The 24,957-nt window shown below is 41.1% G+C and overlaps 1 protein-coding gene across 1 annotated transcript in view; it reads left to right on the top strand.

The window, feature by feature from the left end:
- Positions 1-24,957, top strand: part of LOC306857028 (interleukin-1 receptor accessory protein-like 1-B) — a gene marked incomplete at both ends in the record, with an annotated part of 238,415 nt that overhangs the window by 125,784 nt on the left and 87,674 nt on the right. Inside the window, one exon of the mRNA XM_079396671.1 lies at positions 11,473-11,547. Coding sequence (XP_079252797.1) covers positions 11,473-11,547 — 75 coding nt within the window. The remainder of the gene's footprint in view (positions 1-11,472; positions 11,548-24,957) is intronic.

Genomic DNA, 24,957 nt, shown 5'->3' with positions numbered 1-24,957 from the left:
CTTTAAAGGCATAGTTCACCCAAAAATATAAATTATGTAATATACTCAAACCTGAATGACTTGCATTCTTTTGTGGAACATAAAAGACGGTATTTTGAAGACTGTTGGTAACAAAGCTGTTTTGGTTACCAATTACTTCCATTCCATAAATGTTTCTCAAATTATCTTCGTTTTGTTAGGCCGTTGTAGCCTAAGCATTTATATATATAAAATTTTTTTGAATCAAATAAAATATTTCTTTCTAAAACTACGATTTGTAATGTCTACTTCATACTTTCTCAATTAACACAAATATAGCTTTAAATAATCTTTTCGGGGTATTTTAACAGCCAAATGTAATTTGTGATTAATTAGATTAATTAATTGACACATCATGTAACTAATTAGATTTTAAAAAATGTAATCGACTGTCAGTCCTAATTATAACAAATATTTATTTATGTATATTGTTTATAGTACGTTGATGCTTTTATTGTCTGTCTTAAGTATGGTTTCCTGAATTTCCTGTCTGCACAACAAATTTACCTTTAGGTACTAATAAAGATACCTTGAACCTTGAGGTCTTTATGAGAATAGGAGGAACATTTGACTGGCGTTTTGTGTCTTCTAAAAATAAAACAAAGTCAAGATATGGTGGCTTGAAAGCGAGAGTTTCTGATGCATGGCAATACATCAGCACTTTTTTAGTCAAGTCACCTTTATTTATATAGCACTTTTAACAATACAGATTGTGTCAAAGCACTTAACAGTATCAAATTGGAAGACAGAGTGTCAGTAATGTATAATAAACAGATTAAACACTCAATTTTCAGTTAAAGGCATTTCATTATTGAATTCAGAGATGTCATTGTTTAGCTCAGTTTAGTTTAAATAGTATCTGTGAAATCAAATTGACGATAATCACTAGAAAGTGTCCCCAACTCGGGGGGGTCAGTTCTCCTCTGGCCAGGATATTATTGTTTAATTATTGATATAATTAAAATTTTAAATGTATAAATGCATAATATTTCTTTTTTTATATTGTTGCAATTTCTAACAATAATAGTATTATGTAGTTAGGTATTTTATTATATTTTTAGTTTTATTGTATTTTTAGTCGAGGTCTTCACTGGGGATATGTCCCCGGGGCTCATCCAGGTGTCCGGCCTCCGCCGACGATCAGGGCCGCAGACATCATCTCCCGGCACCGATCCGCCATCTGATCCGGACACGTACTGAGAAACAGAATAAGAAAGAAACAGACAAATATTAGCGTAGCTGCCATTCTTCTTACGATGTAACGAGTACATTGTGTGTTATGGGGAGTGTTCCCGGTTCCGGTTGATCTAATTAATGCAGCCTAACAATCCTTTAATGGATTTGAATAATAGAAGTGTAGTAGTGTGTTATTTGTAAGCCAGGTTAAAGAAATGTGTCTTTAATCTAGATATAAACTGACAGAGTGTGTCTGCCTCCCAAACAGTGTTAGGTAGATTGTTCCAGAGTTTGGGTGCTAAATAGGAAAAGCATCTGCCGCCTGCAGTTGATTTTGATATTCTAGGTATTATCAAACGGCCAGAGTTTTTAGAACGCAGCAGACGTGGAGGACTATAATGTGATAAGAGCTTGCTCAGGTACTGAGGAGCTAAGCAATTCAGGGCTTTATAAGTAATTAACAAGATTTTTAAATCGATACAATGTTTGATAGGGAGCCAGTGCAGTGTTGACAGAACCGGGCTAATATGGTCATTCTTCCTGGTTCTAGTAAGGGCTCTAGCTGCTGCATTTTGGACCAACTGTAGTTTGTTGATCAAGCGTGCAGAACAACCACCCAGTAAAGCATTACAATAGTCTAACCTTGAGGTCATAAACGCATGAATTAGCATTTCTGCATTTGGCGTTGAGAGCATAGGTCGCAATTTAGATATGTTTTTGAGATGTAAAAACGCAGTTTTACAGATGCTAGAAACATGGCTTGAAAAGTAACGCCCCTAGTACTGAGCCTTGAGGTAATCCATACTGCACTTATGATCGATATGATACCTCTTCATTCACTGCTACGAACTGATGGCGGTCAGATAAGTACGATTTGAACCATGCTAAGGCACTTCCACTAATGCCAACAAAGTGTTCTAATCTATTCAAAAGAATGTTGTGGTCGATAGTGTCGAACACAGTACTAAGATCCAGTAGAACTAATAAAGAGTTACAACCACGATCAGATGATAAAAGCAGGTCATTTGTAACTCTAATGAGAGCAGTCTCAGTACTATGATACGGTCTAAATCCTGACTGGAATTCCTCACAGATACCATTTTTCTCTAAGAAGGAATATAATTGTGAGGATACTACCTTTTCTAGTATCTTTGACAGAAAAGGGAGATTTGAGATCGGTCTGTAATTAACTACATCTTTGGGGTCAAGTTATGGTTTTTTAATGAGAGGCTTAATAACAGCCAAGTTGAAGATTTTGGGGACATATCCTAATGACAATGATGAATTAATAATAGCCAAAAGAGGATTTATGACTTCTGGAAGCAGCTCTTTTAGTAGTTTAGATGGAATAGGGTCTAACATACATGTTGTTGGTTTAGATGATTTAATAAGTTTATACAATTCTTCCTCTCCTATAGTAGAGAAAGAGTGGAATACTGATGCAATACTGTAGCTGACGGCTGCATGGTTACAATTTTATCTCTGATAGAATCGATCTTGGAAGTAAAGTAGTTCATAAAATAATTACTGCTGTGCTCTTGGGAAATGCCAACACCTGTTGATGCTTTATTTTTCGTTAATTTAGTGACTGTATTGAATAAATACCGGGGGTTATGTTTGATTTCTTCTAGAAGAGACGAAAAGTAATCACATCTAGCAGTTTTTAATGCTTTTCTGTAGGATATGGTACTTTCCCGCCAAGCTATACGAAATACTTCTAGTTTTGTTTTCCTCCAGCTGCGCTCCATTTTCTGGGCTGCTCTCTTTAAGGTGCGAGTGTGCTCATTATACCACGGAGTCAGGCTGTTTTCTTTGATCTTCCCTAAGCGTAAAGGAGCAACTGTATCTGAAGTGCTAGAAAAGAGAGAGTCCATAGTTTCTGTTACATCATCAAGTTTTTCTGCGCTGTTGGATATGCTGAGGAATTGAGATCAATCAGGAAGATTACTCACAAAGCAGTCTTTTGTGGTAGAAGTGATGGTTCTACCATGCTTGTAACAAGGAGTAGAATATACAGTTTTAGCTATATGGAGTTTAAACAAGACTAGATAATGATCTGAGATATCATCGCTTTGCTGCAGAATTTCAACACCACTAACATCAATTCCATGTGACAGTATTAAATCTAGAGGATGATTTCGACAATGAGTAGGTCCTGAAATGTGTTGTCTAACCCCAATAGAGTTCAGAATGTCTATGAATGCTGATCCTAATGCATCTTTTTCATTATCGACATGGATATTAAAATGGCCAACAATTAAGACTTTATCTGCAGCCAGTACTAACTCAGATAGAAAATCAGCAAATTCTTTAATAAAGTCTGTGTGGTGCCCTGGTGGCCTGTATACAGTAGCCAGTACAAACATCACAGGGGATTTATCACTAACACATGTTTCTCTAGATAATATTATACGCAGAACCATAACTTCAAACGAGTTATACTTAAAGCCTGCCCTCTGAGAAATACTGAGAATATTGCTATTAATTGTAGCAACACCTCCCCCTTTACCTTTTGGACGTGGCTCATTTATATAGCAGCAATCTTGGGGGGTGGACTCATTTAAAGTAATGTATTCATCTGGTTTTAGCCATGTTTCTGTCAAACAGAGAAAATCTAGGTTATGGTTATTGATCAAATAATTTACAAAACGTGGTTTTGTAGAAAGGGACCTGATATTCAGTAAGCCAAGTTTTATCAATTGTTTCTGTTTATTGCAAATATTTTTTATTTGTTGAACATCAATTATATTATTACTCTCAATTTGGTTTGGACATTTTCTGTATTTTCTAGTTTGGGGAACAGACACAGTCTCTATAGTGTGATATCTAGGTGAAGGAGTCTCTATGTACTGAGAATTAACAAGCCAGTCAGATTCACATTCACAGTCAAGCTAGTGCGTTAGATTAAAGTGCAGGCTAACAAGCCAAAAAAACAAACCAACAGAAGAAACGCTGTGTAGTTCAGCTGTATTTATCCTACCTTCTCCACTGGTTGCCAGAACTTTCCTCTTAGTCTGTCCTGTTGCTAATTTACAGAACCAGTGGGACTCAATTATATTCAGGAGGAAGATGTCAGCCTCTCACCCTGACAGCTTCGCTCATCACTGGAACAAAAGCTGGGGCTTGCGGCGTGTTTAGAAGTGGATTATGTTCAGAAGGCTCAGTTCTGGGCCTGGCTGGGAGCCTGTGATGTTCAGCAGCCGTACGGAGAGCAATTTCCTTCCCGTCTCAGTGCTGACATTTCTTAAAGAGACCCCCCAGAGAGGAGCGTGCTCGCCCTCGCCGTGAATAGCCATATACCCTTGCGGCGTCGACTAATGGCACGCAGGATCACAGCAGCGATGGTTTCACATGGATGAAACTAGCGAAAAGGTCAACGGGATGAGACTATTTGCATGTATCGGGCCATAGGGAGGGTTTATTGTGGTAATTATGAGGTGAGGATGTATCGATCGTGTGTGTGATGTTTCTCCACAGAGCTGTAGCCCAGTATAAAATGACTAGAGCTTCAGCTTTTATTACTTTCATCTCTGGAACAAACAGGAATCTCACCTTCGTTGCATCAGATCTGATTCGTGTAAAGGCTGGAATACACCACATGGCTTTTGCCCAGATTTTTCAACTCAGTCTGTAGATTTGAGTTGACAGATTTCATAGGAAATCATATGGTGCAGAATAGACACAGACTCAGACTCTGATTCCGTCCAATCGGAGGAGATCAGACATGTTTGATATTTTGAGCCGATTTTAGAACACATATTGTTTTAATTTGTCAGGGATTGAGTTTGTTGTGATGGGAATAACTGTAATGTCTGGTAGCGTGTGATTCTCGGTGGTTTACAGTGGCAAGTTTTTCTCTGCAAAGTCGCCAAGTGTAGGATGCCTAGTGTTTGAAAATCTGCTCAGATTCACTTTTCCCGCCATTGACTTTTCCGGCAATCCAAGTTTTCACTGTTATATAGGGGGGGGGCTCTATTACACATATTCTGCAATAGTACATAATCTCCTGATCCAAGCAATCAAAGCATTGCTCACATAAAAAGCTAATGCGCTCAAACATTAAACCATATATAAATCAAAACCGCTACTGTTACAGAATGAAATGAGGATCCATGAAGTGGTGTAGGACTGTGAAGCTTTGGATGTGTTGATGAAGCGCTCGTCTCCATCTATGCTAAGATCATCCTTCAATCCCATCCAGACATAGTCTTTGACAAAAACGCCTGTCTAAGCTTTTTGTTCAAATGTCTTTTTTTTGTTTTTTTTTATGAAACTCACCCACATTCAAGTTTGGATAAAATGCATGTGCAGAGGTATGTTCTTTCTTTTGATACAATGCATGTTCAGATACTCATACAACAAAATATTCTAGGGTCCATGAAATTTCATGCTAGTGAGGATTGAGTTAAGTAATAAAAGCCTGAAATGACATAAATCTAGCCAATATCTAAAGAAGAGCATAGCTCATCTAAAATCTTCAGTCTAATTGATATAAATCAGCTGCATCCTTTCTGTTTGTGATGAGTGAGAATGCTGTCTTCGCTCTTGTTTGTTTTATTTAGTATTAACCGATCGTCTTTACAGTTTTTTTCAGCTGCTTACACACAAAATCTTTACTTGTCTAACCTGACACTCAAACAGCAGAAGCACACACCAAATCTGCAAAACCATACACTAATTCTCAGCCTCTGACACAGTTTTAAATTTCATACAACACTTTTTGCAAAACACAACACACAGTTCTCTATGTAACACACACAAATCTGTCAGGAATTAATATTATGGCAAAGTTGTTTGCAAATGTTTGCTTTTGAGATGTGTTTGTGATATTTTGAATGCAGAGCTTCATTTTGCAAGAGATTTGAGGCATTTTGCATTTTGTGTGCAATTCTTGGATTTGTGTGTAAAGTTTTGATAAAAAAGAGGCAAAGCTTTGAAAATGTGTGCAAGCAGCTGAAAAAAAACTGTAAACGCTGCGATCTAAGCTGTTACTGACCATAAGCTCTCATCTACCAAAGCAACATCTGGTCATGAAGCTCATCATCTGAAGCTGCTTCGCCACACATGATGATGAATGTGTGTTTCTGTGGAGTGTCTCCAGACGCTTGTTGAGTTCAGGCTGATCTGGGTCACAGGGGTCCATGGCAGTATTAGAGAAGTGTATCTAATAAAGTGTCCGCTGAGCACATATACACAAGACAGACCTAATCTCTGAGGAAACAAGAGCTAATGAGATACTGAGACAGGGAAGAGACGGTCATGCAAATATTTCGCCCAGTGATTCATTATTTTTTCTCTTGAACCTCTCCCACAGAATAATGATCCCAAATACGCAGCAGTCACTGGTGGCCTCTCCCGAGCAGAAATTGGATTTCAGATGAACGATCAGACGGTTTACATTTCATCACAATTCCCATGGTTTAAATTCAGGAGACGAGAGCAGGTGTCTTTCACTTCACCTGCGCAAACACTCACACATTCACTCTTTCATCATAATGCAGCTGGTGAGTTTACCGCGTGTAACAGCTCAAACTCTGGAATGGGTTTATTTTTGCTTTCTGCGTTTCTCAGTTTCTCTTTTCGGTTGCTCCCTCGTGCCAAATCTAAACGTGTCTCCATCTGGCTGTTGAACAGAAGCTCACGCAAACCGAATCTGTCTATACAGTTTTACATGAAACAAAATAATCAATGCATATTTCATGGTGAAAAAGCTCATTAGGATAATGAGATTTTCTCTGTGGAGAGGTTGCACATTGACAGGAAAAGAAAACATTTACAAAAGCTGTGTTTCAGATCTAATCGGAGTGTGTGGGTTACTGTAAGTCATTCTGGGTGCTTTACTACGGTACAGACGCTGCGTTTGTCACTGTTACGGCCGAATGGTGCAGAGTAATTTCTCAAAGCTGAAGCTCTGTCATGCTGACTAACACATCGCTGTGATGCTGGAAAAACTCTCTGAACATGAAATGAAGAAAGGGAAATCAGATCTCGCTGTTGAACGATGCCAAAATACCTGAAAGCAGTCAGCGTTTATCCAGGTGATGGGAAAACAGATTAACAGCAGTTTATGGAGTTTTCCAGTTTTTCAATCTTACCTTGCGATCCGACTGTCGTTTTGCAATCAATGAAACGGCTGAACTCATGCGGTCAGATTACAGCATTTATCCGCTTCTCTTCATTCAGTGCCACACATGAGTGTAACGGAGAGAAATCTGATCTACACACAACACACCTGCTCTTCACTGAACACGTCTGCAGCTCAAAAACTCATGGGATTTACAGTATTTTAGTCTGAAATCCTGTAAACTCAAGTTATTCTAACTGACTAAACATAACAGTGTAATCTACGTAGTTTAGTGCCTTCACTGATGGAGTGTCTTCAGTTCTGATATTCCTCATGATGGTTTTTATACAATGCATTTATACCAATATTGAACGTGATGTCGTATTGAAGCGAACTGAAGCTGAGGCGCTTTTGAGAAAGTTACTAAGAGTTTACTAAGTGTTTTATATTACGTCCTTTAACCCTCTGGGCCCTGAGGGTGTTTTGGGGGCCTGGAGAACTTTCGACATGCCCTGACATTTGTGCTTTTTTCAGTTGCTTATAAAAATATAAATGGCTAAAGTCTAATAACACTGTAAACAGCACAAACTGGGCTACAATGTTATGTTAGCAGCATTTATGTACATGATTGTGTTTTTGAGAAAACAACGTTTATGCGTGGTTAGTGAAAAACTAAAATTTTGAAGTTACTGAAATAAGACCATAAAACACATACAGAACAATTGTATACAAGACTTTTGAGAACCAGATCTTGTAGGCTAGAATATTTACTTCACAATTATGTGAAAATTATTCAGCTTACTCATTCACAGAAAACAATATATTGATTTAAATGTTTAAAGACATGTTTTGTTATTGAAAGCCAATATGCGAGGGAGTGGTAATGGTCTTGAATATTAAGTGATTTTCACCTGAGAGACAAAGGGCCCTCCCCTAAAGCTGCTAATGGCCCATCAGTGTGACTGTGACTGAGGCAGGTAAGAGAGTGTGAGGAGACTGACAAAATGGGTTTTTTAAATGATTTGTATTTTATTTACAACACAGTATAATCAAAGCATACATAATGAAGGTCAAAGACACATTATTGTGCACACTGATCTAACCACAGAGATGTGAACAGACTTTGACTCGTTCCTGCAACAGATTCTGTTCAACAAGTGAAACAAATAAATCATACCTGATATTTACGTGTTATTTAAGTGTTTCTGCTACTTTCCGTGGATTCAAGAAGAAACTGTTGAACTTCTGATGTTGGTGCAGCGCTCTCAGAGGAAAACAGTTGGAAGAGACTGAAAGTCAGCAGGATTCATCTGTGGTGCAGGTGTCTGATTCAATAAAATACAAACAACCAAAAAAAGAGAAAAAACATTTGTGAGCATGTTTATATCAGGACCATCTATATATATATATATATATATATATATATATATATATATATATATTTATTTATATAGGTTTTGTAGTCATAGACTCATTCATGCTTTGTATTATCGTAAAAAAAAAGGCTTTCTATAGAGATAACTCTCATGTTTTTGTGTTGAGTATTCGCTGAGTTACACTTCATTTTAGTGACGCATTTCTGAAAACAGATCGCGGACACGGAGAAGACAGAGAGAGCACCCTGCTTGTTTTCTTTATTCTTCAAAAGCACAACGTTTAGTTGTTATTATGAGTGTATACCAGTGGGGATTTCTTTAAGACTGCAAGGGAAGCTCGGCTTCCCCTATAATGTCAAAAAATTAATGGTCAAACATGTACTATTGTGTTAACATTTTATTGATTAAAAATGCGTTAGAACACGTTCATCTCGAAGACGAGTTCGTTCAGAATCAGCTACATATAGCAGGTGACTCGATTTCTTTCTCATATATTCCCGTAGCATCAGTGTATTTGCCTGTTGAAGCCCAGCGTCCATTGACTTCTATGGGGCTGCTTTGAACAGTTTTTTTCAGTGCTTCAAAACTAGATGCTCATTGGATAAATGCTGCGATTTTGTCCCGCCCCCGGATGCTCAGCGTCTCTGGGGGTGAATGGAGGAGTGGGTGGGGCTGGACTCCGGGCTTCTGCGTGATGATTGGAGGGTTTGTCGAAAGACTGCATCTCCTTTTGATTGACAGCGATTGTGTCCTATAAGAAGTCGCTGATGCTGAAGATATTCGAGCCAGTGTTGCCAATTTAGCGACTTTTCAGACCACCCTAGCGACCTTTTTCCCCAAAAGTGACTAGCGACAAATCTAGCGACTTCTTTGACAAACCTTAGCGAGTCTCTGTGATCGCTGGTACTGCCGCAACGGCGCGAGGTCAGCGCGCACGCACCTCTTTCTCTGTTCAGTGAGCGGCTGAGAGGAGCAGCGCGTTCAGTTCAAATAGATATTATGTTGCTTCTCTAATTTTACATGCAAATATAGCTGAAATCACAGCACAGGAATTGTCTTCTTATCTTGTGTGTATTATTTGATTTCATCAGACGACGGCTCGATTATAAATTAGGATTTTTGTGCAGACTAACTTCTTGGGAGGGAGAGTTGGTTATGTATTCTTAAAGGGCTGCGTTTCAGTCACTATTTCATATTTATCCCGTTGACTGACAACATAAACAGTAAAATATATAAAGGAAAACAGTTTTATTGAGAATTTGGCTGCATTAAAATACAGTATGAGCACAGAGAGACAAACAAATGTAAAAGGCAATATGGCGCGATGACGTCATGAATATGCTAATTAGCGCATGTCATTAGCTACTTTCCATCGAAAGAAGTTGGCAACACTGATTCGAGCTCAGTCCCATAGTGGACTTTGCAAGTGTAGTCAAAAGACAAACTGCTGCAACCTATTTCTTGATATTTGCTTGGAGAAATTGCTGGCCAATTTTCATTATACATTTCACACAATTATACACCACATTCCTTGTTTCAGTTTAACCTAATTCCCACATTTCCTCCGTCGAGTTTAATGTTTTTTTTAGATCGTTTGTTCATTCATTCATTCATTCATACAGTAGGCCAGGCAGTGAACTAGCCAGCTAGCAAACTGCACACGATGGGAGAATTTACGTATAAATAAATGGACAATTTTTATGATGTAGGCCGAAAATGAGCTTCCCCTCTTTGAAAGACCAGCAGCCGCCACTGGTGTATACAAATAAAAGTAGAGCCCTTACAGATTCGAATGGTGTATTGCTCTTATCTGAACGATCAAAAATGGCAGAGTAATTCAAGCTCATTTCTGCCTTATCAGGAAAATCTGCCCCAAAACGCGTATTCGCGTTTGTCGGGCTCAGAGGGTTAATAAATACATGAAAAATGCATCTTGTGTGTTTTTGTTCATGAAGTGACACTTTTATGCATTCACAGGTTTTGTTTGAAGATCTGATGACTTTCAGTGTTAAAATGCAATACAGAGAGTTTAAACAAACTTTTCAGACTGGTCTGATTAAGAGAAAGTATGTTAGTGTAAATGCAAATTTTTTTATTTGTTTGTTTATTTAAAATATTGAACAGTGAACATTCACTTGTACATTTTAACGTCTATTTCACTTTCTTTTATGTAAAGCACTTTGAATTACCACTGTGTATGAAATGTGCTATATAAATAAACTTGCCTTGCCTAAGGCAGTTAACAAAGAGTATGAATTATGTGAATCGATGTATAGGCCTAGAAAGGCAAAAATCAAAAAAATTAAATTAAAAGTTTACATAATATTGATTTTTGTAGGTAGTATGTCTAATTATAGAAAAAACATAGATGTCCATAGATTTCTGATGTGTCCATTTATTTGAAGCTTTTAGATGCTAATATTGATTCATGTTTAACAAGATAGTGGAATAGCAGATATCAAATTTAATGCTATACTATAATGGTCATTTTATCATTGCAAGTAATTATTACTAATGCACAAGGTCATGTTTGTTTATTGAAATGCATCATCAGAGAACAGAAAAGGTCTAAATAAAATGTATGATCTCAGATGAGAGAACGAGACTGGTTGGAATATGGAGTTATGTAGTACAATCTGTATATGAAGCTTCAAATTACTTTCAAAAGGTGATTTACTCCATTTTTGATGACATACTATACATGTCAAAAACAGTTCATATCCTGCCGAATCATTGTCGTTTAGGATTTAACGTGTAATTCTGCAGCTCTATCAGAGACAGATGGACAGCACTGACATGCAACTAATCATTTGCTTTGTTGTTTGTTTTCTCGCACAGCACCACTTACTGACAAGCCTCCCAAGATCCTCTACCCATCTGAAAATAAGATGAACGTCATGGAGATGCAGCTGGGTGAGAACAGCGTTTATTATAGGCTGATATTACATAACTGTCTGAGAGATCTTTCAGTAATGCATTGTGCTGTGTTTGTGTGTGTGTGTGTGCACTTGTGTGTGTTTTTGGTGGGGACTTAAACCTGAATGCACACAGACTCATGGGGACTTGTGTCACAGTGGGGACCTAAATTGAGGTCCCCACGGGTAAACAAGCTTATAAATCACACAGAATGAAGTTTTTTGAAAATCTAAAAGTGCGTGTGTGTGTGTGTGGGTGGATGCCTCTCAGTGCTGCGCTGTAATGATTGTGCTGTGTTTGATCACCTGTGTAATGTGTCAGAATCGCACCTTTGTAAAACAATAGAGCTTTTATGTGCCACATTTCATGGTCGTTTACGGCTAAATGAGTGTCAGAGACGCCGACTCGATTGAGTGAACATGAATGATGCGCTTCACAAAGACTAATCGGCTCAGGTCACTGCAGACTCTTGGAAATAACCCACTAACCACGATTGCTGAAAGACTAGACTAGAAATGCAATGCAAACCAGCTGTTATGGTGGAATACTTTGAGAAGCTGGGGCTGATGGGATTCTCTGATTCTTTGGCTAATGTTCTCTGTGGAGTCACAGTCGAGTGTAGTGTGTCAGGGTTGGGGTGAAGGGATGAGGCGAGGACTCAGTGGTGCAGGAGAATGGGCATTTTATTAATCAAAAATAAAACAAAGCAAAACAAAACTACCCCGTAGGAGAACAACAGGACATCTGGCAGGCTTGGCAAGGCAGGACAGGGCATGACAAGGCAAGGCAGGATCAGCACACGACAGGGTAACATACAACGACGAACTGGCACAGGACTCCAAACACTAGGAGATTATAAAGGGAGCATATGAGGAGGGTAACAAGTTAAACACAGGTTGGGCAAATTAACCAATAATCAGGTAATAAGATGGGTGGGGTCAAGACAATTGACATGAGAGCACATGGCACACAGAAAACTAAGACAAAAGCCATGTGCTCACACAAAACAAAAGCACATGGCCAGCAAAACATATCACCAGCCATGTGCAAAACAGGACACGAACACGCAGCTAATGAGAACACTCATAAGCCACGTGTTCACACAAGACATGACAACATGAAATCACTGTAGCATTTGGACCAATCAGACACACAATTTTGCATTTGATTTGCAAATTAGCAATTAGTTATTAGATTAACAAATGGTCGCAGATCCCCCCCCCCCCCCCCCAATACACATACTGGGTGCTGGTATGTCTGTCAATGACTCCAGGCCCCTGGTTCCATGGCAACCCATCTGATAACACTTGTTTTATTAACTCATTAACATAAGGCCGTAAAAACGGACTCTTCTCTAATTAATTCATAGAAAAACCCTTCTTTGAATGAACACACATATCTTTAGGTCATTGTGTATATTATTACTGTTCTTGTGTACTGTATCCTGTTTTATGAATGATTATGATAGAACACTAGTTAATATTACCTCATGTATATCATGTTTGGTCTCTATCAATTAATCTTCGGATGATCTAATTCAGAGTGTATATTATATGTTGATACCTATGCAACATATAAGTGTTCTAAGAATCTTTAATAGTTTGTATATCAACGTCCAATCCGGTTCATATGCAAATTACCATGCATGGAGACAAAGAGTCGTAAACTTTCCCTCCAAAAGTTCAAGTCACCATAGGCCCTTTGACTCCCAGAGGTGTGACCTGTATAGCAGATAAAGCTCTCACGTAAGTGATGCCCCTGCACTCTGCGGTTTTGTTAGATCCTAAGAGAATGTGAGCTAGAATTTTTTCTGGTAGCTTGAGTTAGGATGCAGAGGTACATTTTTGTTCATTACCAAAATCACTAACATCTGTAAAAAATTTAAGCAACCTGAGTTTTATATGTTAAAGTTATTCTGACCAAGTAAATTTTTTTAATTAAGCATTGCTCTCCCTTAGTAGCATACATTTAAATGATGATAAACACAGTTAAAACCACACATATAGCATCTCAATACCATGGTAAAAATATAACTATATGATTTTTAGGTAGCCTATTTGTATGAAAAACTGTAAAAACATTCAGTATAAATGCACACATGCTATAGCTTAATCTCACATACATACTATAATTATATGCCATTACTCCTTTAATAAAATTCAATGTCAGTATCCCACATTTCTACCACAATACCATGGTGCAGTGAGTGTTACTACAGTAAATCCATGGTAAATTATAGCAATGTGATTGAAAAGCCTTTCAATTATGTGATTGAAGAGCCTGACCGTCTCGTTGAACACAGTGTTTCTCCTGTTTGGGTTTGGCTAGTTTAAATCACAGTCATTTGTGTTCATCGCTGAATTCAAGTGCTTCACATTGGATCTCACAGCTCTGTTTAGTGCTCGCGTGACCGAGTAAACGCATCTGCTCGCGCCGCACGGCAGTTAGACTTTGATCCGAGAGGATAAACGGTCATTTATAAGCGGTAAATGAATCGTGCTGTTTCGGTTCGCTTTTGGCGCATAAACGTTATATCGATTTATCGAACTCTTCATACCGTTTTTTCGAGGAAAATTATATCGCGATAATTATCGTTATCGAATTATGATGCTGATGTAAAATGATCTGCAACAGTGTGTGTGTGTGTGTGTAATTTATCTGTGGTTTTCATCTGCAGATCAGGCATTGTTTGCATAGTTGTTTTGAGCTGTTCTTCCAAAGTAATGAATGACGAGTTCAGTGCTCTGGATGGGTTTATGGTATTTCAGGATGTGATTTGTGGCTTCTGTATAGTAAAAGGCAGTTGATCAGAGTAACACAAAAAAATAATAAAATAATATGTGAACTGATGTTTTCTGGCCTGATAGTCATGAATAATCTTCATATACACAATGTTTTAATAATAATGTGAAAAGAACCTGCAGTTTATGTGTCATCTTCCCATCATTTAAACTACAGTATTTCCCACAGAAATGAGCAAAACCAGGTTTGGTTGAGGTAGGACAGGAGCAGTAAATTCAGATGTGTTTCTTTCCTTTTCTCTCAGACTACATTTATTCCAACATTCCCACACCTTCATTAGATGCCAGGCACCATCTGTTAGTTTGCTTGTTGTTCTTCTGCTGTTGAAGTCAATGGCTGCCCAGAAACACTTGGACGACAGTTGGGAAATTTGCCAGATTGATTGGGAAGAGCGACAAAAACATTCCTGATGACTGTTTGGAGTCTGTCTCTCTCTGACCGTTTTCAGTTTCACCTGTTTCTGCTCAAGACTCTTGAAACGACTGGTTTAGAAACATCAGCAGCATGACCTGAGACCTACTCAGCGCCGCCTGCTGGTCATTTAATGCTTTATTTTGTGCTTATAACTCTCAGAAATATCTGTAAGTGATGAGACTGGTCAAGTTAAGTGGATAAGTTGCCATGTTTTGAAGGTGCCTGATAAGTTTAGTAACAAAATGTTTCAAAATGCTGGTGACTTTTGATTCATTTGGCCAGTTGTCACAAGCCATATTAGGTCATTTATCACTGGCAGTTTTACCCATTTTGTTATTGGCCATATTGGCTGTCTGGCATTGTGGGGTTCGTGAGCTGCTCACACAAACACGGTTAAACAAAGTGAGGCTTTTACAACCGTTTGCACACTAATCTTTTCCTGTGCGTTATTATAGATGCGACACCTCTTTCTCTCCGTGTTCTAATAACCCTCAAATAGCTCCAGCGGTTCCTCTCTGTAACCCAGGACTCCTGACATGCAGTTTCAGCTTTGAGGTCTGACATCAGGGCATGAGAGATGGCCATCGAGCACTGCGTGACTCACTTTCTAAATGGCAGAGCCACCAGAACTTTCATCTCCATCTGAATGCACCAATTGAGGATCCAAAACAATGGGCGAGCATGACTGTCAGAGACTCGACGAGAACGCTTTTGGCAAGTGGGTCACCAGAGGACTGGATGGACTAGTTTTGCATTTTACAGATCAAGTTCTGCTTCAGATCGCTCAGGCCGTATGAACAGGAGTCCTTTTAAAGCACGGTGTGATAAAAGGTTACAGTGTTAAAACCCAGAAGAACATTAATAGAACAGCATGTAGATATTACAATTCTGCATGCAAATAAATGTGAGAAAGAAGCTTGCAAGCACTAATATTTCTGGAAAATCTAATGTAGTTGTATTTTTTTGTTGTTGTTCAGGGGTCTTTGAATGCACAGGGATGTGCTTTAAATGTAAAATTATCAGTGTTTTTAATAGATAAAGAATTTTACTGTAAAATATATGAAAAAAAAAAATATTTCGACAACATGCATTAATATTTCATCATAAATTTTCCTCATCTCTTTTCTTCATTGTATGTTAGCCAGCTTTCATGTTCTAGTGCACAGAACCGTTTAAAGGCGAATAATTATGTAACAGTGCAGAAGCTGCAGGTTTGCTCGTGTGTGACAAACTGCACCATTTTCTGTCCCTCTGCAGTCGACCGCTGCCGCTTTGGTAAATGTCACAGCCGTGGGGCTGTACAGAAGATCGATATTACATCATTTCTCTCAATTAGAGAATGCTTATCGTTAGTCTAAGGAAGTCTTATCTGTATTCAGCCGAGCCTTCCAAGTAACAGGGCAGGAGTTACACGTTAAATAAATGGCCAGCATGATTCCCTCAGATAATACAATTCTACATCATACTGAATCGATGGTACAGGTCAGACTGTCCAGACACCAGAAACCTTTAACTAGCTGGAGATTTATTTACGTGCAGATGTTATTTTTGATTTGGTTTTATGTTTGGGGACTGTACATAGACTGAGCATGCACTGTAGCTGCTAAACCTTTTAATGCCTTTCATTCTGAAAGTAAACATAAATTAGGTTACTGTCGATCCCTGAATTATCACTATTCTGTGCTGTCCTGTCTATTAAAGTTGAAGATTCGAGCTCTTTAACGTGGTTAACTCATCTTCATCTCTCTGAAATGGATTCAGCGCTGAACGTGAGTGCAACATCTCCAAACCGCTTTTATTCCTCTTTTTGTGTCTGTTGCGTGCAGGATCTGCTGAGTCTGTTTGTATTGATTGGGAATGACAATATCTTTCAGTGAAAATGGATGAGCTGTTGATTTGTACTTTTAATTTTTCAGAAATCCTATAGCGTAATGGTCACTGCAGGAATCAGAATCAAATCATCTTCCTCTTGAGCCACTCCAGTCCACACCAGTCAATTCAAATTCACTTATCGAGTAGAGAGTTCTCATGCTGATCTCTTGAGCTGTTTTCCCTGGGAACAAAGCATCTCTCTGCCATATTGAACAGAAGATGAACATGTTCTGGTGAGTTAAGTGTGTGTAAACTACTGTTGGGGTATCGCAGTTCATTCTAGAGGCATAATAACTACTTGGAGTTCCCATTATTTGAAGAAACGGTAAAATCCACAGACCAAACAGCAGACCAGCTTAATACAATAGCAGACCAGCATTACAGAAAGTTTCCTCATTTAAATAAAAGCACGCCGCTTTCAAAACAACAGCAAAGAAAAGAGTGTGAAGTGTGTAGCAGAATTACTAGTCCATCCATCCATCCATCCATCCATCCATCCAGAAGTACTGTTTACAGAAGTAAGTTTTTGTTTGAAAACACACCTTTTTCTCTTCGTTTTGGTCTTGTGTTCACACTGAGATGGTGTTTTTTGTCAAGGAAAACAAAACAAAAGCTTTTTGAAAACACACTCCAAAGTGGATGAATTTGCAAACACTTGAAAACAGAGGCTTTTGAAAAAAATGACTATGCTATTCACTTTCACACTGTTGCTACAGATGTGTTAATTTGTACACTCTTCATGTCACAGTCCTGTAAAGATGACAGAAAATGTACCCGCGATTGCTGTTTGCGGCAAAACATGAGGGCAGTTGCATTTTAGATGAGTGAGGGACGCGTCAATGAATGCTGAAAGAGTTTTCTAAATAAAATGAGAAGAATTGCATAAACACGTATCATGTCTGTTCTGTCTGCGTCTTTCTGTTCTGTCCGCCATCTTGGTGAGCTTTTTTGATGCTTTACGCATGTGCAGTAAAGCAAATTTATGTTCCTCTTCAGGAACTCGAGCTGCGTCAGGAGACGCTTTGGGGAACTCCTACAGCGTAACCGGCTCTGAATACCAATGAAATCTGTCCAATGGATGGGAGGGACGTCACGGGCGAGGTGACGTAATGACCAGCTGGTATAAAAGCACGTGCGGTGAAACCGGCATCAGCTTTCTGTCATTCAGCTAAGCGCTCTGTGTCTTGTAAGTCTTATTTACTGTTGTCTGTCCGTTTTGCAAGGTCATGTCAAAAAGGCTTTGTAAAACTAAGCATGGGAGAAGTGAGGCGCAATACGGGCTGTGTGTTCCTCAGTGCAAATGTTATTTGTGTGCGGAGGATGCGCACAGCTTGTGTGTGCTTTGCTTGGGAGTGAGGCGCGCGGAGGCAGCCCTCGAGGGGGCTGACTGTCCGCACTGTGGGGGTTTTCCTCTGCGTGTGCTTCGCTCCCGAAAGGCCCTATTCTCTGGAGAGGGTTCTTTCATTGGCTTTCCCCACGGAGTGAAGACGGCGCTCTTGGGGTTCGCAACGGGATCTGATGGAGGGATCAGAGACGAGCGAGTCTCTATCTCCATCCTCACCTGCTGGATCCCGCGAGCGCAATACGAGCATGTTCCTCCATGCAAACGTTTTTTGTGTGCGGGGGATACACACAGCTTGTGTGCGTTTGGCGTTCCCCGCGTCGCTGCCCCGCTTCTGCTGAGGCGGAGCGAGGGCAGCGCTCGTGGGGTTCGCATCTGGATCTGATGGAGGGATCGGAGACGAGCGAGTCTTTTTCTCCATCCTCACCTGTCACATCCCATGACCGCTCCTCGAGTTCGGAAGCCCGCCTTGGGTTTACTTCCCCTCGGGCAGCGGCATCGGCGTTTCTCATGTCTTCCTCCGAGGAGGTTGACATGGGAAGCGTCAAGCATGTTGCACCCACTCTGTCACCCCAATATGAGGAGCTTGTGGAGTGTCTTGTCGAACCTCAGAGAGGGTTATACAAGCGTTTTCTGCGGTTTCAGACTCACCTCCACATCGGAGCCTGCCTTTTTTTCCACTGAGGTGTCGAGGTCGTAGGGAAAACAATTCGGCCCGCCTCTTCGTCCCCTCATTCGAGTACTACGGTAATGTGATGGGGACGAGTGAGCGCGGTTACAGAGCGATGCCGCGTGTGGAACAGACTCTTGCGAGCTATCTGTCCCCTGACGCTGCGTCGTCTCTGAAGGCAAGGGGTACGCGGCAGCAGGTTGGACTGGCTTATGTCTGCACACCATGGTGGTGTTGCAGGCATGCCAGGCTGACTTGCTCAAGGAGTTGGATGAGGGCGAGGGATTTAGTGCGGAGGACATCCAGGACTCCGCAAAACCGCTGATTTGTTCCTCCGCGCCGCCAGGGAGACCGTCAAGGCGATCTGTGGCAGCCCTGGTGGCGGCGGAGAGGCATCTTTGGTTGACCCTGTAAGAAGGGTGCGCGGTCAAGGACCTCCCTGCCAAGCAGGTGAAGAGGTCTTCGGCCAAGAAGCCCTGATGTGAGTGGGATCAGGGCTTATGAGGGTAGCCCCCGCTGGGGTAGAGTGACGATCGCTGCAACACACAGCGATCATCGCCCCCCCAGCGCCCTCAGGAGATCGTTCTGGCAACCCTGCCACCTATGGTGCTTCAGGGCGCAGCGGTCTTCAGCGAGCGCATATCTCAGTCTCTTCCGCCCGGTATCGTAGCGGAGCTGAGATGCTCGCCACCCCTTCCGGGGTCTCTGGAGCAGCTAGTTCGGCCGTTCCCTGCCGGTGTGCTGTTCCAGGGCACCGAACTAGCTGCTCCGGTTACACCAGACACCAGTCTCGAGAGACTGGTTCCCTTAGTAGATTATTTCGTAGCGTGGAAACTACTGCCAAATGTGTCTTGATGGGTCCTGCGCACTGTAGAGAGAGGCTACAGAATCCAGTTCGATTCTCGTCTGCCTCAATTCAACGGGGTGAATTCCACGTTAGTGGGCCCCATGCAGGCTCTGGTAATGGAACAAGAGGTAGATACTCTCTTAAGGAAAGAAGCCATCGAGGTGGGTCCTCCTTACGAAGAGAGTCTGGGTTCTACAGCCGGTACTTCATAGTTCCAAGGAGGATGGAGGATTGCGTCCCATTTTAGATCTGCATCAATTGATCTGCAAGACTGAAGTTCAAGATGCTCAGGTAAGTATCTCAGATCAAGTCCGAGGACTGGTTTAGATCTATGTCTGACACGTAGATCTAAAAGATGCATACTTCCATGTCTCCATCCTTCCCACTCACAGGAAGTTCCTGAGGTTTGCTTTCGGGGGCAAAGCTTACCAATATCGGGTACTTCCCTTCAGCCTAGCACTCTCACCCCGCACTTTTACGAGTGTGTGGGCACCGCGTTAGCTCCGCTGCGGCTATGGGGCGTCCACATACTCAATTACATCGACTACTGGTTGATTCTCGCTCATTCAGAGCAGAGGGCGGCTCAACATTGAGGTGTTGTTCTCGCTCACTTAAAAGTGTTGGGGTTAAGACTGAACCTCAAGAAAAGTGTGCTTTCTCCATTACAGAGAACCACTTATCTGGGGGTGGTGGGGATTCGACCACAGTGCAGGCACGTATGTCTCCTGCTCGGATCGAGTCAATCCTCACGAAAGTCAGGAGGGTGAAAGAAGGCCAGTCACTCACTGTCAAGCAGTTTCAGATACTGCTAAGTCTGGTGGCAGCTGCGTCCAACGTGATGCCTATTGGCCTGCTGTACATGAGACCCCTACAGTGGTGGCTCAAGACCAAGGGGCTCCCCCCGAGGGGAAACCCGCTTCGCATGATCAAGGTCACGCAGCGATGCCTACGTGCCTTAGACATGTGGAGACAACCTTGGCTCTTGTCCCAGGGCCCGGTGTTGAGAGCTCCGTATCGCTGCGTACGCTAGTGACGGACGCATCCTTCACCGGTTGGGGAGCGGTCATGAGTGGCCACCCTGCCCACGGTCTGTGGAGGGGTCATCATCACGCTTGGCACGTGCTCAGGCTCGAGATGCTGGCCGTGTTTCAGGCTCTGAAATACTTTCTCCCAGACCTAAGAGGTTGCCATGTGTTAGTTCGCACCGACAACACATCGGTGGTCTCTTATAGCAACCACCAAGGAGGTCTGTGGTTCGCACCCCCTGTACAGGCTGGCGCACCAAATCCTTGTGTGGGCTATGAGGCCGAGCTCTCCTGGTTGGTCGAGCTGGCATTGCTCCCCTCAACTTTGAGGGTCACCTTTGAGCATGCCGCTCCCTTCTGAGCTTCTGAGTTCCCTCTCATTCTGAGAGTTAAGTGCTCTGCTCTCCAGAGCTCTACCTTGGTAGAGCTAGCATTGCTCCCCTCACTATAGAGGGTCACTTATGAGCATGCTGCTCCCTCCCGGCTCTCCTGTTGGTCGAGCTGGCATTGATCCCCTCAACTTAGAGGGTCACCTTGAGCATGCCGCTACCTTCTGAGCATTGAGTTAGCAGCTCAATGTAGGAGCAGACACCCTGTCGTGACAGGGGCTGTTATCCGGGGAATGGATGCTTCACACCGAGGTGATGAAGCAGATCTTCACTCTTCACTTCATGGTGCGGAGATCGCCAGCTTGACCCAGTTAACTGCCCGGTTGGTACAGTGCTGGAGTTCCTGCAGGCTCTACTCTCCGCAGGAAGAGGAACGTCTTGGGTTACGTATGTAACCCCAGTTCCTCAAAGGAACGAGATGCTGCGTCGCAAGGCCACACTTCCGGCATCCCTGCCAGCGCTTGCTTCATTCTAGAAGCTGACGCCGGTTTCACCGCACATGCTTTTATACCACCTGGTCATTACGTCACCTCGCCCGTGACGTCCCTCCCATCCATTGGACAGATTTCATTGGTATTCAGAGCCGGTTACGCTGTAGGCGTTCCCCAAAGCGTCTCCTGACGCAGCGTCTCGTTCCTTCGAGGAACTGGGGTTACATACGCAACCGAAGACGTTTTCTGACATTTCAGTATGCATGAGAAACTTTTGGAAAACGCTTGTAAACGCTAGTGTGGACGGAGAGAGCTTTTTAAAACGAAAATAACGTTTTCAAATGTATCTGGATTAATATGTAGCCATAGATTCCCAAAAGAAACTCTTTGATGGCATGAAAATCACTCAAACTTTGGCAAATCCAGTGACTTTTCACAGTCTGAGAACATAAACATGACGTTCTCTTGAGTTGCAGACTTGTAAACGACTCCCTTTGTGTGTCTCTCAGGGTTTAGAGCTGAAAAAGTGTTTGTGTTCTCCTGCTTTTACGTAGAGTGACTTTGCCTGCACTAGCAGGCACTGCAAAAAATTATTTTCTTCCTAAGTATTTTTGTCTTGAATTCTTGAATCATGATGCATTTACTTGACAAGTAAAACGACTTAAGATATTTTGTCTTGTTTTCTGACAATATTATTCAAATTTTGTTAGTTTTTGCTTAAAACAAGCAAAAAGTATCTGCCAATGCGGTATGAAAAATAATCTTAATTCAAAGGCTAAACAAGATAATTTTTCTTATCCCATTGGCAGAAATGTTTGCTTGTTTTAAGCAAAAACTAACAAAATTTTGATACTTTTTTCAGAAAACAAGAAATACTATAGGATCCCTGTGGCAGTCATTGAAATGAGCGGATATTGGCAGTGGAAGAGAGGTCCTCGCGGTCCTACTCTGTGACTGCAGTGATTGCAGATGAACAGAGCAGGAAGCTCTCATTACTCAATGCTTCCTCACTTCCTGTGTGTGTCTGCATGGCTTCAGCTCACTGATCATGAATGGAGGCCGACGCCTCCGGCTTAAGACTCTCTGGCCACTGAGAGACTCAATTACGTTCGTGTGTCCTCGCTCACGCCTCTCCTCATCTCTCTCTGCCCGCCATCTCTTTCTGAGCTGTTTCACTGCTCTTAGTCTGAACACAGAGCACATGCTGTTTCTTCAGGGACGGTGATGGTTCATCTTTCCAAACGCGGGACGCTGGTGAGATGACAGAGATGTGAACCGGGCTGACAGAATTTCAGACGGACACATTCAGTTGAGTTAACATCACATTCGTTTAATGAGATTTTAGGCGGGAGAGCGAGATGCTGACAGATAAATAGATCAGTGCTGACACATAATAACAGCAAATACTGTAGGGAAAGGAGCGTGTGCAGAATTCTGAATTACAGGTGGAAAGGCTAATGTGAGGCACTTTTCACAGGTGTGTCGTCCTCCAAATCACTCCTGACATCTCACTCACTGTAGACGCATCATTTACAGAACTGTCCACGAGACAGATGACTCCTGCGATTCATTTCTTTTAATGAATCATTCAAAAGACTTGCTAGGTGTGTCCCAATTCTTACACTTACACACTGCTCTGTGCTTTGTAGTAGTATAAATAGTGAGACAGTGTTCATGTACTGCATGTGTGTTTGTGTGCGTGTATATATATATATATATATATATATATATATATATATATATATATATATATATATATATATATATATTATTTATTTATTTATATGTATATTAAATGTTGAAGTGTTTACATATATACATACAGTTCCATAAAAAAATTATATAATACATCATACAGTTCCATAAAAATCTTTGCTCATATATGACTCTGGACCACAAAACCAGTCTTCGTATAAATAATCTGAATAAATAATCTTTCCATTGATGTATGGTTTGTTAGGATCGGACAATATTTGACTGAGATACAACTATTTGAAAATCTAGAATCTGAGGGTGCAAAAATATCTAAATATTGAGAAAATCGCCTTTAAATTTGTCCAAATTAAGTTCTTAGCAATGCATATTACTAATCAAAAATTAAGTTTTGATATATTTACAGTAAGAAATTTACAAAATATCTTCATGGAACATGATCTTTACTTAATATCGTAATGATTTTTGACATAAAATTACTTCGGACTTCCAGAGTGAACACTGGCGCACACTGCTGCCGCTGCTCCTCGACGGCTTTAGTTTGTCTGTTTGTTTATTTTAAATGTTTGATTGCTGTTGCTTTTTTGGTTGTCTTAACTAGAAAATAATAAGAAAATCTGCGACTCAGCAATCTTTACTGACTGGTCAACCTGTTGTTTTCTAACACGACGCTCTGTTTGCACAGAGTTATCTTGGACCCGGCTTGCAACTGTTGCCTTTTCCTTGTTCCTGACTGATTAATCCGACGCTGCTGATCGCTCTTGACGCTCTGTTCTCGTGGAGCCGTCCTGGAGTTTTCCTGCAACTGCTACCTTTTCTGGTCGTTTTTAACTAAAAGGTTTAATCTAAAAACGGAATCAGCAGCTCAATGATTCTTAATCTGCACCTCATGGACTAACCTGACGCTACCTATCGTGGCCTGACGACATCCCATCTTCTCAGAGATTCCTTGGAGTTTGCATTCAACAATGTGGACCAGCCAACTTTTCTTGTGGATTACATTTTATTTGATTCTTTATCCAGTGACATCGATTCTCCAATATACTGCAGCGGAACTTTTTTTCACTGCGATTCCGTGTCACCGAACCACCACCGACCCTTCAATCTCACCAGGATATTATCTACTATCCTCGGCAGAAGTACATCCATCATGGGTCACGACGTAATTATATCTACGATGACACCAGTCTAATATGATCGTTCTGGTCGTCCACTCAGCATCCGCCAAAGAAGTCAATACGGACTGTCGACCAGTGTGCTGGCCAATATCTCTAGGACAACTAGCATCAAATCCGGTATGACTGATCTTACTTTTGGCTTATTCAATACTCGTTCCTTAACAAACAAAGGACCTTTTATTTATGATCTCCTGAATGACAGCAAGTTTGACTTCCTTTGTCTTACTGAAACATGGCAACAATCGCATGATTTTTCACAGTTTAATCAATCTGTCCCTCCTGGCTTTGTTTATACCTGTCAACCTCGTGCACCTGGCTGAGGTAGAGGGCTTGCAATACTTTATAATGAGAAGTGGAAAGTTTCTCCCATGAACGTGCCTCTGTATGAATCATTTGAGTCCACTGTTTTGCAAATTAATGGGCCTGTCCCTACTGTTGTAGCCACTGTTTATCATCCACCTAGGAGTAATACTATTTTTTAAACGATTTGTTTGTATTTTTAACTTTAATGAGTGCTACATCTCAAAATGTGATCATACTGGCTGATTTTAATATACACATGGACAATGTCAGCAAAATTCTCACTAGGGATTTTATATCATGCCTTCATAGTTTTGGAATACAGCAATTTGTTGATTTTCCAACTCATTGTAAAGGCCATATTCTTGACCTTATTTACTGTTCTGGTGTTATACGTTCCAACTGTCGTGCTTTAGACCTGCCC

The sequence above is a fragment of the Barbus barbus genome (genome assembly GCF_936440315.1).
Source record: "Barbus barbus genome assembly, chromosome: 37".
Taxonomy (NCBI): domain Eukaryota; kingdom Metazoa; phylum Chordata; class Actinopteri; order Cypriniformes; family Cyprinidae; genus Barbus; species Barbus barbus.
Note: the sequence above shows the minus strand (reverse complement) of the source record. Positions and strands in the feature narration are given on the sequence as shown.